The 14,112-nt window shown below is 40.9% G+C and overlaps 2 protein-coding genes across 3 annotated transcripts in view; one reads left to right on the top strand and one right to left on the bottom strand.

Annotated features, from left to right (window-relative positions):
- XPC (XPC complex subunit, DNA damage recognition and repair factor) overlaps nucleotides 1–4,532 on the bottom strand; it is an 88,256-nt gene extending 83,724 nt beyond the window's left edge. For both annotated transcript variants that reach the window (XM_053720919.1, XM_053720920.1), the window contains exons 1-2: nucleotides 4,337–4,532; nucleotides 1,755–1,956 (exon numbers count right to left, since the gene is read on the bottom strand). In XM_053720919.1, coding sequence (XP_053576894.1) covers nucleotides 1,755–1,956; nucleotides 4,337–4,427 — 293 coding nt within the window. In that variant the 5' untranslated portion in view covers nucleotides 4,428–4,532. The remainder of the gene's footprint in view (nucleotides 1–1,754; nucleotides 1,957–4,336) is intronic.
- Nucleotides 4,533–4,546: 14 nt separating this feature from the next.
- On the top strand, nucleotides 4,547–11,365 carry LSM3 (LSM3 homolog, U6 small nuclear RNA and mRNA degradation associated). Its single transcript, XM_053720921.1, has 4 exons — nucleotides 4,547–4,674; nucleotides 7,797–7,907; nucleotides 7,988–8,083; nucleotides 10,966–11,365. Exons 1-4 carry the CDS (start codon nucleotides 4,654–4,656, stop codon nucleotides 11,044–11,046), a joined length of 309 nt encoding a protein of 102 aa, XP_053576896.1. The 5' UTR covers nucleotides 4,547–4,653; the 3' UTR covers nucleotides 11,047–11,365.
- Nucleotides 11,366–14,112: the final 2,747 nt, after the last annotated feature.

Below are 14,112 nucleotides of genomic sequence, written 5' to 3'. Positions count from 1 at the left end.
TGTCCCAAACTCTCCTACTTTTGTCTCAAGAGCGGTCAGTCCATAGTACAGACTCTTCATGCACCAGGCTGAGATGCTGCTCGGTTTCCCTGGGTTTGGCAATTCCAGGTCCTGCTCTGTCTGATATTCTGCTTCTACTTTCTAGTTCTGTCCTCCGTTACTTGTCACCAGAATCTGCTGGGTGAATGGTCTGGTGATGTTTTTTCCCCAGGGTCTGTTACTCCCCCTCAGGTTCTTTTACTTTTCTGTACCAGGCTTTGATGCTGCTCTCTGATACTTTCTCTGACACACTAATATTAGCTATACTTTGTGATAGTTTCTGCAGCTTTCTGTCCCCAGAATTTGTTGTCACAAGATTGTGCAAGTCAGTGCTGTTGCTGCTATACCAGTCTCTGGTTGCTGTGTAAGGCAGTACAGAGCCTGCAGGTCCTGTCACTGTCCAAACTATTTTCAGTAGTCTTCAGCTAGTCGCACACGGATCGAGAGCAGCCAACAGGACCTGCCCGTTAATCAACCTGACATGGCGTCCACTTTGTAGAATGAGTCTGTCTATGATTGGCTGAGAATAGTTCATTGTCATCGTTGTACCTGAGCTGTGGGTTTCCCATGTGTTCCAGGCTTGACTACTCCGCTAGCCCTAGACTCGAGCCGTCTTGATTATAAGACTACTTATTCATATGCAGGTGCGGTATACAGATAAGGTTGCTTGATGGTCCCGGCGCGATGTAAAGAGAGAGCTCTCGCAGTAAATAAAGACTTTATTTATTATTAAAGAGCGCAGATGATTTTTAAAGCTGTATTATTAGTGGCAAAAATACAATTTCCAACCAGCAAGTCCTATTTGTGGCAAAAATACAATTTTCAGCCAGCGACTGGTGTGTTTTTTTTTTTAGTTAGGTGACCACGTCACTTGGAATAAAATTAGAGGTAGCCCTTGCCTTACAAAAGTCTGCCCACCCCTGCTTTAAAGGGACAGTCTACACTAGAATTTGTATTGTTTAAAAAGATAGATAATCCCTTTATTACCCATTCCCTAGTTTTGCACAACCAACACAGTTATATAAATACACTTTTTACCTCTGTAATTGCCTTATATCTAAGCCTCTGCAAACTGCCCTCTTATTTCAGTTCTTTTGACAGACATCCATTTTAGCCAATCAGAGCTGGCTCACCTGAACTCCACGTGCATGAGCACAGTGTTATCTATATGACACACATGAACTAACACCCTCTATATAAAAGGGGTTGACTTTACCATCACTTTACGGCAGTGTGTGTTCACTATATATTTTTGTCTGTATATTGTTTCTATGTATTTCAAGGTTTCAAGTATTGCTTCAAGTCGTGGCAATACCTATAATAACTTGGCATTCCAGAAACCCCAATTTGGTGCCACTACACAAGGGGATCAGTTGATTAGATTGGTTTTGATTAAATAGCAATAAGTTAGCACTTTGTAATTATTCTAGGAAGGGGATAATTCAGTCCCGAAACATCAAAAAACTAATTTTATTCACACTTTGGCTAAAATCCTGCAAATGCTGCTGTTTATTGGCTCCGAGCTAGCACCCAGGTTGCTGTTGAAAAGGTGGCTGGATGTCTTGTGCAGCTTTGCATTTATAACAGTGATACCGCTATATTCTCTAAATCCTGAGCTAGCCATAAGCTTTGAGAAGCACAGGAATGTCTCTGTAATGTGCTGTTTGTGAACATAAGTATACAAATGTCTGATAGCAGCTGTGTGTTGTACTCACTGGATCTCTCTCTCTTTCCCTTCTGTGTTCACCACATTGCTTGTTGATTTCTCAGCTTTTGCACTTTTTCTTCCCCTTGGAGTTCTGTGTGGAGTGTCACCTGCAGACCTAACTGAACGTTTCCTGCTTCTGACAGCTGGGCCTGTGGGTTTGCCCTTTTTACACGGCAGCTTCTCCTCTTCACATATATCAACAATAACATCTGCAAAGTAATATCCAACAGAACATTAGGCCAGGAAACAAACGTTCCTCAGAGAAATATAAATAGGGCTGTTGTTCTGTCACGCAGATCACATAACAATGATCACAGAACATCCACAGCCACAAAATTGTTATTTTACAACTTAAAGGGACACTGTACCCAAAATATTTCTTTCGTGATTCAGATTGAGCATGAAATTTTAAGCAACTTTCTAATTTATTCCTATTATCAATTTTTCTTCGTTCTCTTGCTATCATTATTTGAAAAAGAAGGCATCTAAGCTTTTTTTTGGTTTCAGTACTCTGGACAGCACTTTTTGATTGGTGGATGAATTTATCCACCAATCAGCAAGGACAACCCAGGTTGTTCACCAAAAATGGGCCGGCATTTAAACTTACATTCTTGCATTTCAAATAAAGATACCAAGAGAATGAAGACAATTTGATAATAGGAGTAAATTAGAAAGTTGCTTAAAATTTCATGCTCAATCTGAATCACGAAAGAAAATTTTTGGGTACAGTGTCCCTTTAACTGATGAGTAATGTCGGCTTCACCACTTCATTATTAATGCCCAGCAACTGCCAAGGTTTTGCATCCTAAGTATAATGCCCAACCATACACAACCCCCCCTACCCTAGGCATACAGTAACAAATCATCCCCCCTGACCTAGGCATACAGAAACCAGTCATCCCCCCTGCCCTAGGCATACAGTAACAAATCATCCCCCCTGCCCTAGGCATACAGTAACAAATCATCCCCCCTGACCTAGGCATACAGTAACCAGTCACCCCCCCTGCCCTAGGCATACAGTAACCAGTCACCCCCCCTGCCCTAGGCATACAGTAACCAGTCACCCCTGCCGTAGGCATACAGTAACCAGTCATCCCCCCTGCCCTAGACATACAGTAACCAGTCACCCCCCCCTGCCCTAGACATACAGTAACCAGTCACCCACCCTGCCCTAGGCATACAGTAACCAGTCACCCCCCCTGCCCTAGACATACAGTAACCAGTCACCCCCCCTGCCCTAGACATACAGTAACCAGTCACCCCCCCTGCCCTAGACATACAGTAACCAGTCACCCCCCCTGCCCTAGACATACAGTAACCAGTCACCCCCCCTGCCCTAGGTATACAGTATCATGTCACCCCTTGTCCTAGGTATACAGTAACCAGTCACCATCCTGCCCTAGGCATAAAGTAACCAGTCACCCCCTACCCTAGGAATACAGTAATCAGTCCCACACCCTGCCCTAGGCATACAGTAATCAGTCCCACACCCTGCCCTAAGCAAAAAGTACTATGTAACTGTCTGCCCTATGTATAGAGTACCATGTCACCCCCTGCCCTAGGTATACAGTATCATGTAAACCCCTGTCCTAGGTATACAGTATCATGTAAACCCCTGTCCTAGGTATACAGTATCATGTAAACCCCTGTCCTAGGTATACCGTATCATGTAAACCCCTGTCCTAGCCATAAAGTAAACAGTCACACGCCCTGCCATATGTTACAGTACCATGTCACCCCTGCCCTAGGTATACAGTACCATGTCACCCCCTGTCCTAGCCATACAGTAACCAGTTACACCCCCTGTTCTAGGTATACAGTACCATGTCACCCCCTGCCCTAGGTATACAGTACCATGTCACCCCCTGTCCTAGCCATACAGTAACCAGTTACACCCCCTGTTCTAGGTATAGAGTACCATGTCACCCCCTGCCCTAGGTATACAGTACCGTGTCACCCCCTGCCCTAGGTATACAGTAACCAGTCACCCCCCTGCCCTAGGTATACAGTAACCAGTCACCCCCTGCCCTAGGATACAGTACCCTGTCACCCCCTGCTCTAAGTATACAGTACCATGTCACCCCCCTGCCCTAGGTATACAGTAACCAGTCACCCCCCTGCCCTAGGTATACAGTACCATGTCACCCCTTGCCCTAGGTATACAGTAACCAGTCACCCCCTGCCCTAGGTATACAGTAACCAGTCACCCCTGCCCTAGGTATACAGTAACCAGTCACCCCCTGCCCTAGGTATACAGTAACCAGTCACCCCCCTGCCCTAGGTATACAGTAACCAGTCACCCCCCTGCCCTAGGTATACAGTACCATGTCACCCCCTGCTCTAAGTATACAGTACCATGTCACCCCCTGCTCTAAGTATACAGTACCATGTCACCCCCTGCCATAGGTATACAGTACCATGTCATCACCACCTGCTCTAGGTATACAGTACAGTACCATGTCACCCCATGCCCTATATATACACAATAACATGTCACCCCCCCTGCCCTAGATATACAGTAACATGTCACCCCACTGCCCTAGGTATACCGTACTAAGTAGTAATCCACCTCTCAATCAGTGAACTCACGGTTTTGGACTTGCTGTGCCCGTTTCCTCCCCTGCGTCCGTGCTCTCTTTCCACCCGCCCCGCATTGATCAGAGCTGCCCCGTTTACCCATCTCGGTATCACATGGTTGTGTTGTATAACTAATCGGAAATAATAAAAAAAAACACAACAAAACGTCAAATCCGGTGCCCCAGCGATACCACGCATGCGCACATGCAGTAACTATGTCCAAACAAATACTTATTGTTAATAAAGTTATTTCAATAAAAAACCGGAAACATTAAACTCGCTACGCTGGTTACCCGGGTGATCTGCCACTTCCGGTGCGCGGGATAAAGATGGCGGATGATGTGGAGCAGGTGAGTAAGGCGGAAAACTACTTCCCTCACAAAATCCTCTTATATGTGTGTTTGTTACACATAGCAGCAGTCTGTACCCCCATACTAAGTGTATAATGTGTGTGAGACACAACAGCAGTGTGTACTCCTAACTGTATAATGTGTGTGACACAGCAGCAATGTGTACCCCCAACTAACTTTATAATGTGTGTGTGAAACAGAGCAGCAGCATGTACCCCTATTTTAACTGCATAATGTGTGTGACACAGAGCAGTAGTGTTTACTCCCCATGCTAACTATATAACTTGTATGTGACAAAGAGCAGCAGTGTGTACCCAGATACTAACTGTATAATGTGTGTGTGACACAGAGCAGCAGTGTGTATCCCCATACTAACTGTATCATGTGTGTGTGACACAGAGCAGCAGTGTGTACCCCCATACTAACTGCATAATGTGTGTGTGACACAGAGCAGCAGTGTGTACCCCCATACTAACTGTATAATGTGTGTGTGACACAGAGCAGCAGTGTGTACCCCCATACTAACTGCATGATGTGACACAGAGCAGTAGTGTGTAGCACCATACTAACTGTATAATGTGTGTGTGACACAGAGCAGCAGTGTGTACCCCCATACTAACTGTATAATGTGTGTGTGACACAGAGCAGCAGTGTGTACCCCCATACTAACTGTATAATGTGTGTGTGACACAGAGCAGCAGTGTGTACCACCATACTAACTGCATGATGTGACACAGAGCAGTAGTGTGTACCACCATACTAACTGCATAATGTGTGTGTGACACAGAGCAGCAGTGTGTACCCCACATACTAACTGCATGATGTGACACAGAGCAGTAGTGTGTACCCACATACTAACTGTATGTGTGTGACACAGAGCAGTAGTGTGTACCCACATACTAACTGTATAATGTGTGTGACACAGAGCAGCAGTGTGTACCCCCCATACTAACTGTATAATGTGTGTGACACAGAGCAGCAGTGTGTACCCCCCATACTAACTGTATAATGTGTGTGTGACACAGAGCAGCAGTGTGTACCCCCATACTGACTGTATAATGTATGTGTGACACAGAGCAGCAGTGTGTACCCCCCATACTGACTGTATAATGTGTGTGTGACACAGAGCAGCAGTGTGTACCCCCCATACTAACTGTATAATGTGTGTGTGTGTGACACAGAGCAGTAGTGTGTACCCCCCATACTAACTGTATAATGTGTGTGTGTGTGACACAGAGCAGTAGTGTGTACCCCCCATACTAACTGTATAATGTGTGTGTGTGTGTGTGTGACACAGAGCAGTAGTGTGTACCCCCCATACTAACTGTATAATGTGTGTGTGTGTGTGACACAGAGCAGTAGTGTGTACCCCCCATACTAACTGTATAATGTGTGTGTGTGTGACACAGAGCAGTAGTGTGTACCCACATACTAACTGTATAATGTGTGTGTGTGTGACACAGAGCAGTAGTGTGTACCCATATACTAACTGTATAATATGTGTGTGTGTGTGTGTGTGACACAGAGCAGTAGTGTGTACCCACATACTAACTGTATAATGTGTGTGTGATACATAGCAGCAGTGTGTAACCCTCATAGAGCTTTGCAAAACAGTTTACAAGCCTCACAACTAACATCAGACTCCAGATTTGCAAAACAGTTCACAAGGTAATACATCTGAATGGTCTCTCCAATCAAGACATTGAGTGCAATTATTTATTATTTCTGTTGGGGTATCATGGAATTATTTTTAAATCTCATTGTAATATTCCAATCTTTTTCTCCCCCTTTGCTGTGTTTCAAACCACTCCTTCCCCCTATACTTTCTCACCAGACATGTTTACCTCACAACTAACATCAGACTCCAGATTTGAAAGCAGTAACCCTCCAATCCTCCCACCACCCTAGTGTTTACCTTAATATATACACACACCTTCTAACAGTAATTATGTGCAGCTGTCACTAATAACCCAGGATAGAGAAACCACTTCAGACTCACAGCCTTTGTACTGCCATTTTACCACATTATTTTACACTTTTCCAAACTTCTTGCTCAGTCACCATACACTCCCCCCCCCCCGCCGCCATCACTCACTCTGTTTTCTCTGCCTTATATCAGACTTATTTCTCTTCTCCCCTACCTTCTGTGTCCATTCCCTCTCCTTTAGATTGTAAGCTTGAGAGCCTTTCTACCTGTAGGCCACTTTGTGCTTAAAGTGAACTACTACTGATTGTGCTCAAAGGCAGGGCATTCCTCCCCTTTTTGTATAACTCAATTACTGCACCTACAACTGTTATTTACCCCTACTGTACTTGTTTGTTTATTACTGTATCCCTGTAATGTTTTTATTCTTTGTATAGAGCTGCGTAATCTGCTGGCGCTTTATAAATAAATGATAATAAATAATACTAACCGTATAATGTGTGTGTGTGACAGCGCAGCAGTGTGTACCCCATACTAACTGTATAACGTGTGACACAGAGCAGCAGTGTACCCCTCATACTAACTGTATAATGTGTGTGTTTGTGTATAACACAGAGCAGCAGTGTGTACCCCCCCATACTAACTGTATATTCTGTGTAAAGGAGCCCTAAACACTTAATACATTTAATTTACCTCCCTCTAATCATGGTGCTGCTATTATGTAACCTAGGTTACGCTGCAGATATCTAAAGGAGAGTTGCTGCTTTTGTGCAAACACATTAGTCAAATGTAGTGAAAATAGGTTTGAACATGGCAGCAAGTAGAAGGAATAACCTCAATACTATGCTTATAAAATGTATTTAGTGTCTAATCTCCCTGAGTGACACATCTGACATTTATGAGTGGTCTGAGTGCTTTTCAGGTGTCTAATTGTAAAAATGTTTCTAGTAACAGCGGTAAATGGTTCTGCGGCATAAGCACATATGCTGTGCATGCCCTGTGCGCTGCCACTCAAACACGTCTGCTCAGAGTTAGAGGAGGGAATTATGTTACCAGTTATTTCATCACTGACTAATATGCACTACCGCTTTGGTAACCTTATTGTGCAGATTGCTAGCAATTCCTCTCTGACCTCTGGCCTATGTAAGTAATGCTCTCCCCGTCTCTTAGTCTGCTTATGTGTCTTCTATTAATGCAGCAACAAACCACAAACACTGTGGAGGAGCCTCTGGACCTCATCAGGCTGAGCTTGGACGAGAGGATCTATGTGAAGATGAGGAACGACCGAGAGCTGCGCGGGAGGCTGCATGTGAGTATTGCGCTTGCACTTTCTTTGCCTCTGCTCATTCTGGTAAGCGCATGATAAGTCTTCTGCCTTCTTCTAATCAGGCGTACGATCAGCACTTAAACATGATTCTAGGAGATGTTGAGGAGACTGTGACGACCATAGAGATTGATGAGGAAACCTATGAAGAGATCTACAAGGTAATATTTTTATTTAGTAGTGTTGGTTTGCCGCTGCTCAGTTCTCCTTTGTGCTGTGTAACTGACAGTTTGTCACCACTGGCCTGAGGGACTGAAACTCTTCTTAGCCGAGGTTCTGCCAATAATTAGCATCTTTATTTTCTTCTAATTAGCTGGACAGCAGGACATGCCACATCTCAGGTCTGGCTATTTATATCTTCCTATTTTTGCCATTACTGTGCACTCACTGTGCCTTTTAGTCCTGTCCCTAATAACCAAGCAATGTCTAACGCAGACCCCAGACTAAGTTAATGTGTACAGCCCAGAGATTTGGGCACAGTTCTTAGCCCAGGAAGGCCATGTTTTGTACACATCCAGGGGTCGTATAACTAGGGATTACTAGGGCGTACACATCTTATGCGCTACAAACATTAGCTGACATAAAACCCACATTTTTCCTTTCATGATTCGGATGGGGAAAACAATTTTAAAAACAGTTCTAATTTACTTCTATTATCAAATTTGCTTCCTTCTCATGCTCTTGGTTGAAGAGATACCTAGGTAGGTAGCATGCGCATGCCTGAAGCACTACATAACAGGAAATATTGCTGCCATCTAGTGCTCTTGCTAATGTATAACATTGTTGCAAAACTGCTGCCATATAGTGCTGCAGACACGTGCACACTCCTGAGCTTACAGCCCTGCTTTTCAACAAAGATGAACAAGAAAAAAAAAAAAATTAATAGAAGTACATTGGAAAGTTGTATGTTCTATCTGAATCATGAAAAAATCATTTTGGGTTTCATGTCCTTTTAAGTAAAGTTCTAATAGCTGTTTATTGCTGGTCTGAGGTCTGTGACAGATACTTAATATGTAAAAGCAACTTGATATTTTTTTTTAGTTAGGTTTCTCATCGGTTCAGAGCTCCTCAGCCAATCATTGTGATTTCACAAGTGTGAGACTTTAGACCCAATGATAAAACAAATGCCAGGTCCGTTGATAAAAGCTCATTTCAGTCTTTCAAAGCTCCCGCCAGCACTTTGCAAGACTGGAAAGTATAGGGCTTCACTGTCTTTGAACATTTTAAGCGCATTGCCAGTGAATTCAGATCTTGCTGTATGGAATGAACATGTTTTAAAACCTGTAAAACAAAAAACTAAGTTTCAGTTTAACTGCAGTATATTTCCAACAATCACGCACTGTTTAGAACATTAGAACACACCTGTGAACTTTTCTCCTTGTTATACAGGTTACATCTATGGAATACCTTTTTATATTCACTATGTATTTAGAACAAAAACAAACCTTAATAAACCTCTATGAGCTGGTGGATTGTGGGTATAGTGTGTATGTATGTGTATAACATGCAATTAGGGTGTGTGTCAGTTTTACTATGTTTGCTATATATTTGCTTCACTTTGTACACACTGTCTGAGGAAGAGGATACTTTATCCCCGAAACATCACAATTTTCACTGTAAATTATTTTAAAATACCAGAGAGTGCAAGCCTGTGTTCATTTCTGTGTGTGTGTATATGTGTGTATGTATATATACAGGTGGCCCTCGTTTTACAACTGTTCAATTTACACCGTTTCAGAATAACAAGCTTTTTTTCCAGTCATGTGACTGCTATTGAAAAGCATTGAGAAGCAGTGCATTTCTTAAAATAGCCAGTAGGGGGAGCTGTCGGCTTGTGTTGCAGCAAAGCCAAGCAAGCTAAAATTAATCAGTTTAACCAGACCTGAGCTATCGAGCAGATTTCAAAGGAACAAGATATTCCTGTCTATAAATCAGTCCAGATTGGAATGCATAGAAAGAACTGTTTGCAGAAAAATGCAAGTGAAGTCTGTGTTGTGTGATTATTTTATTAGATTTATAATGCTGTTTAGCAAATGTTTTTGTTCATTTAACTTAGTTTAATTATATATTCTGTGTTGTGTGATTATTTTATTAGGTTTATAATGCTGTTTAGCATTTAAAGTCTTCATTTCAAAGCTTTAAAAATAACGTATTAGGTGTTACTTTTGACAATTTTGAGAGGGGCCTGGAACCTATCTCCCTCACATCCCTTTGACTTACATTGTAAACTGGGTTTCAATTTACAACGGTTTCGAGCGATTTACAACCATTCCTTCTGGAACCTAACCCCGGCGTAAACTGAGGGCTACCTGTATATGTGTGTGTGTGTGTGTGTGTATATGTATATATAATCTATCGCTCTCTATCTATAGCTCTATCTATATAGCTCTCTCACACACACCTGGTGAGCCCCATGTATTGTTTACAAACTACTCACAAGATAGTAGGTGAAAATAAACACATAGGTAAAGTTGTATCCTTGAGCAGCGTCCAATGAAAAGAACAGCTTCTTTGGTTATAAGCTTTTTATTAATGTTTAAAACAAGCACTAGCTTTGTATATATTAGCAAGCCGGCTACAGCAGGTGGAACCTATAAATTAAGAACACACCTTGCCTAGCCGTAGAGCAGTGCAGTTTTAATACAATGTAAACTCTGAGTTTTAACAGTTTTTATAAATAATCTCCTGTGTAGCTTTAAAAAGAGTAAACAGTTGATTGATAATAAATGGCTTCAGCCAAACACTAACATGAGTGAAAGAAAAGTTTTTGTGTTATCATTCATATTCTCTGAAAAATGGCCAAGAAATCATAAATTCTGCCAGGGTATGTAAACTATAAATTATATATGCTTTAGCCCATCCTTTATTAATCTGGTATTGCTAAACTGTCATTTATACTGCCATAGCAGTAATATGTCCTCTGTGTGGTGTTCAGCATGCTGAAAACCATTGCTTTAGAATGAAGCTAGCTAGTTCTCATGATGTTTTATCCACAATTAAATTTTCTCTAATAGCTTTACACCTTTTGTAAATTTCGTTGCAGTCTACGAAGCGCAACATCCCTATGCTTTTCGTACGCGGTGATGGGGTTGTCCTTGTCGCTCCTCCATTACGAGTTGGCTGATAGAATTTGAACCAACCTGAGGGTTTTCACTCCTGCGATGTCAAGTTCCTGGATGTTTCTTGGTCAGAAGCCAACTGTTTAGTTTTTTTGTTAAATGACAGAATGTTTTTTACTTTCGATCTCATGGCAGCTGCCATCTTGTTATTTTACAGTTTGGAACATCTGACAGCGTTTGTTTCACATACAAGGTTAATGATACAGGTTTTACTGTACATGACACAATTTATGTTTATTAGCAGTGTCAATCTGTGCTTGTTTTTGTATTTTAATTAACATGTGAAACACTTTGGTTAATAAACCTTCTTGCTTTTTATTACTACATCAGCTGCATGTTTGTGTTTACTCTATATAAAATCAGATGTTTGCTTTTGTTCTACAAATTGCAAAAGGAAATAGTAGCATTGTATACTTTCACTGAACACTGGCTAATAAGCAGAATCAATAAGGGGATAAAGCAAAAAAAGACCATGATTCATATATAAATGGCAATAACTATTGGTTAATAGGACCTAAAACACGAAAATCATTCTACATACAGTGGATATAAAAAGTCTTCACACCCCTGTTAGTGTCAGGTTTCTGTGATGGGGAAAAAAAATGAGATAAATTATTTCAAAACTTTTTCCACCTTTAATGTGACTTATAAACTGAAATTTTTTAGGTGGAGACTGGGGTAAAAAAAAGAAAAACACTAAAATGATATGGTTGCAAAAATGTGCACACCCTTAAACTAATACTTTGTTGAAGAACCTTTTTGATTTTATTACAGCACTCAGTCTTTTTGAGTATGAGTCTGTCGGCATGGCACATCTTGACTTGGCAAGATTTGCCCACTCTTCTTTGCAAAAACACTCCAAATCTGTCCGATTGTGAGGGCATCTCCTGTGCACAGCCCTCTTCAGATCACCACGCAGATATTTGATCGGATTCAGTTCTAGGCACTGGCTGGGCCATTTCAAACTTTAATCATCTTCTGGTAAAACCATTCCTTTGTTAATTTGGATGTATGCTTTGGGTTGTTGTCATGCTGAAAGATGAAGTTCCTCTTCATGTTCAGCTTTCTTTTATAAGATATGCCGAGTCCACGGGTTTCATCCTTACTTGTGGGATATTATCCTCATGCTAACAGGAAGTGGCAAAGAGCACCACAGCAGAGCTGTTACATAGCTCCTCCCCTAACTCCTCCCCCCAGTCATTCTCTTTGCCTATGCTAGTAATAGGAAGGGTAAAGTGATAGTGGTGATAAAATGATAGTTTTTATTTTCTTCAATCAAGATATTTTTTTATTTTAAATGGTACTGGTGAGCAGGGTGGATTTGATTTAAATCAAACTGATTTAATTCACGATTTAAATCACTAGTCAGTAAGGCTTGATTTAAATCATAGTTTTCTACATAAAGAAAAATTCTTCCTGGTATAACTTTAATATGCAAGTAGATGAAGATTTTTAGAATAACAACTTTTCATATTAGTTTTTTTATCCCCAGTTTAATAGGTTAATCAATATAACTCATATTTGGACAACTTTTCTGTTGTACTTAGGAAGGAGAAAAATAATCATTACCTTAATAATAACAATTTATATAGATTTATTCAACTGAAACAATAACATTACAGCATATGTTATTTGCTTAAACAAACATCCATGGTTTTTTAACTAATTTGGCTAAACAAAATATATATATTTTAAGAAACTTAGACTGTCAGCCCAGCCTACACATGAAAAACTTAAATACTGTCCTCTGTAGCTCACTCGTCAGCTTCTTCTTTGTTCATAATCTGGAAAAGAAAAACAAGCTTTCGTGCTTTATCGGGTCCCAAACGATTTCTCAATTTAGAATGAATGAGTCCAAAGGAAGAGAATATTCTTTCAACGCCTGCAGAAGAAGCTACTGCTGTTAAAAGTGAAATCAATACTTGAACAGTCTCTAAATCCAAGTGCTTAAGTGACTTCCACCAGTTCACTGGTGTGACTTTCTTTAAAATATCTTCAGCAAACATATATTTCTTGAATGGTTCCCCCTTAGCTTTGAAGTTTATTATAGTTGGCATTACAGATGGATGATTGCTGGATACCCATGTCATAGCTAACTCCTCTTCCTCAGCACTTAAGTTTTGACCCTGATACTGGATATTGACAATATTTTCCAAAAAATGAGCTGGAGACGGTGCTTGTCCCAAATCCCATTTAAATAAAAAAAATCGGATTTAAATAAAGTTTTTTTTTTTTTTTTTTTAAATCATTGATTTTTATCCACCCTGCCGGTGAGTACTATTTGGCTCAGGGGGGATATGGAAGAAGATTTCCCCCTGAATTTGATGATTTTAGCAGCAGTTACTAAGATCAATTATGGTTCCCACAGATCTGAAGGTAATATGGGAAAATTCTTCAGTGTGGAGAACAGTCTCATGCAGCAAGCAGCATTTGAGGTATGTTTCAGCCTTTTTACTTCTGAGGAGATTTAATATATCAGAACTGGCTGATTGGGTTCCTCATAGTGGGAACAGGGTAAGCAGTAGTCCTATATGCAAAAGGGTGTTACTGTACTTCTGGGTGTTTGTTTTCTAATACTTATGCAATTCAAAGGCAGCATATAATTAAGATACTGGGATATATTACATTTTTTTTATTATATATCTAAACAAAAGTATGGCTTTTATTGTGTTTTGGGGACCACATGGCAGTTTAAAACAGTTTTACATGAGGTAGTTTAAATTTCAATGCGATGTCCATTGTGGGTGGGGCCTATTTTCGCGCCTCAGATGCGCAGTTTACACTGAAGGAGACAGCAGACATTTGCTCCGGTTGGGCCCTATCTGTGTTCTATACTATCCGGATTGGTGTCGATTTCATTTGGCAGTGTTCTGGGGCAGGTAGGCGCCACAGCAGAGCTGTGGCGTGGTGCAGGGGTCCTTATTTAGCAAAATGTAATTCTTTTGCTTAAATGTTCGTCTAAAGTGTAAAATTCTGCTATTGCTTTTGGCAACTCTGCATTTATATTCATAGTTTTTTTTTTTTAACGTTTATAGACTTCTTAGTGTGTTTGGAAAAAATTGTGCGCTTTT

This window comes from Bombina bombina, chromosome 7, assembly GCF_027579735.1.
Source record: "Bombina bombina isolate aBomBom1 chromosome 7, aBomBom1.pri, whole genome shotgun sequence".
In the NCBI taxonomy this organism is placed as follows: Eukaryota; Metazoa; Chordata; class Amphibia; order Anura; family Bombinatoridae; genus Bombina; species Bombina bombina.
This window is presented reverse-complemented; position numbering and strand designations above follow the sequence as displayed.

What these genes read in the sequence shown, in the direction of transcription:
- LSM3 (XM_053720921.1), top strand. Translation starts at nt 4,654, where the DNA reads ATGGCGGATGATGTGGAGCAG. An exon ending in AGCTGCGCGGGAGGCTGCAT is followed by an intron (nt 7,908 to 7,987) that starts GTGAGTATTGCG and finishes TCTTCTAATCAG; the next exon opens with GCGTACGATCAGCACTTAAA. An exon ending in CCTATGAAGAGATCTACAAG is followed by an intron (nt 8,084 to 10,965) that starts GTAATATTTTTA and finishes ATTTCGTTGCAG; the next exon opens with TCTACGAAGCGCAACATCCC.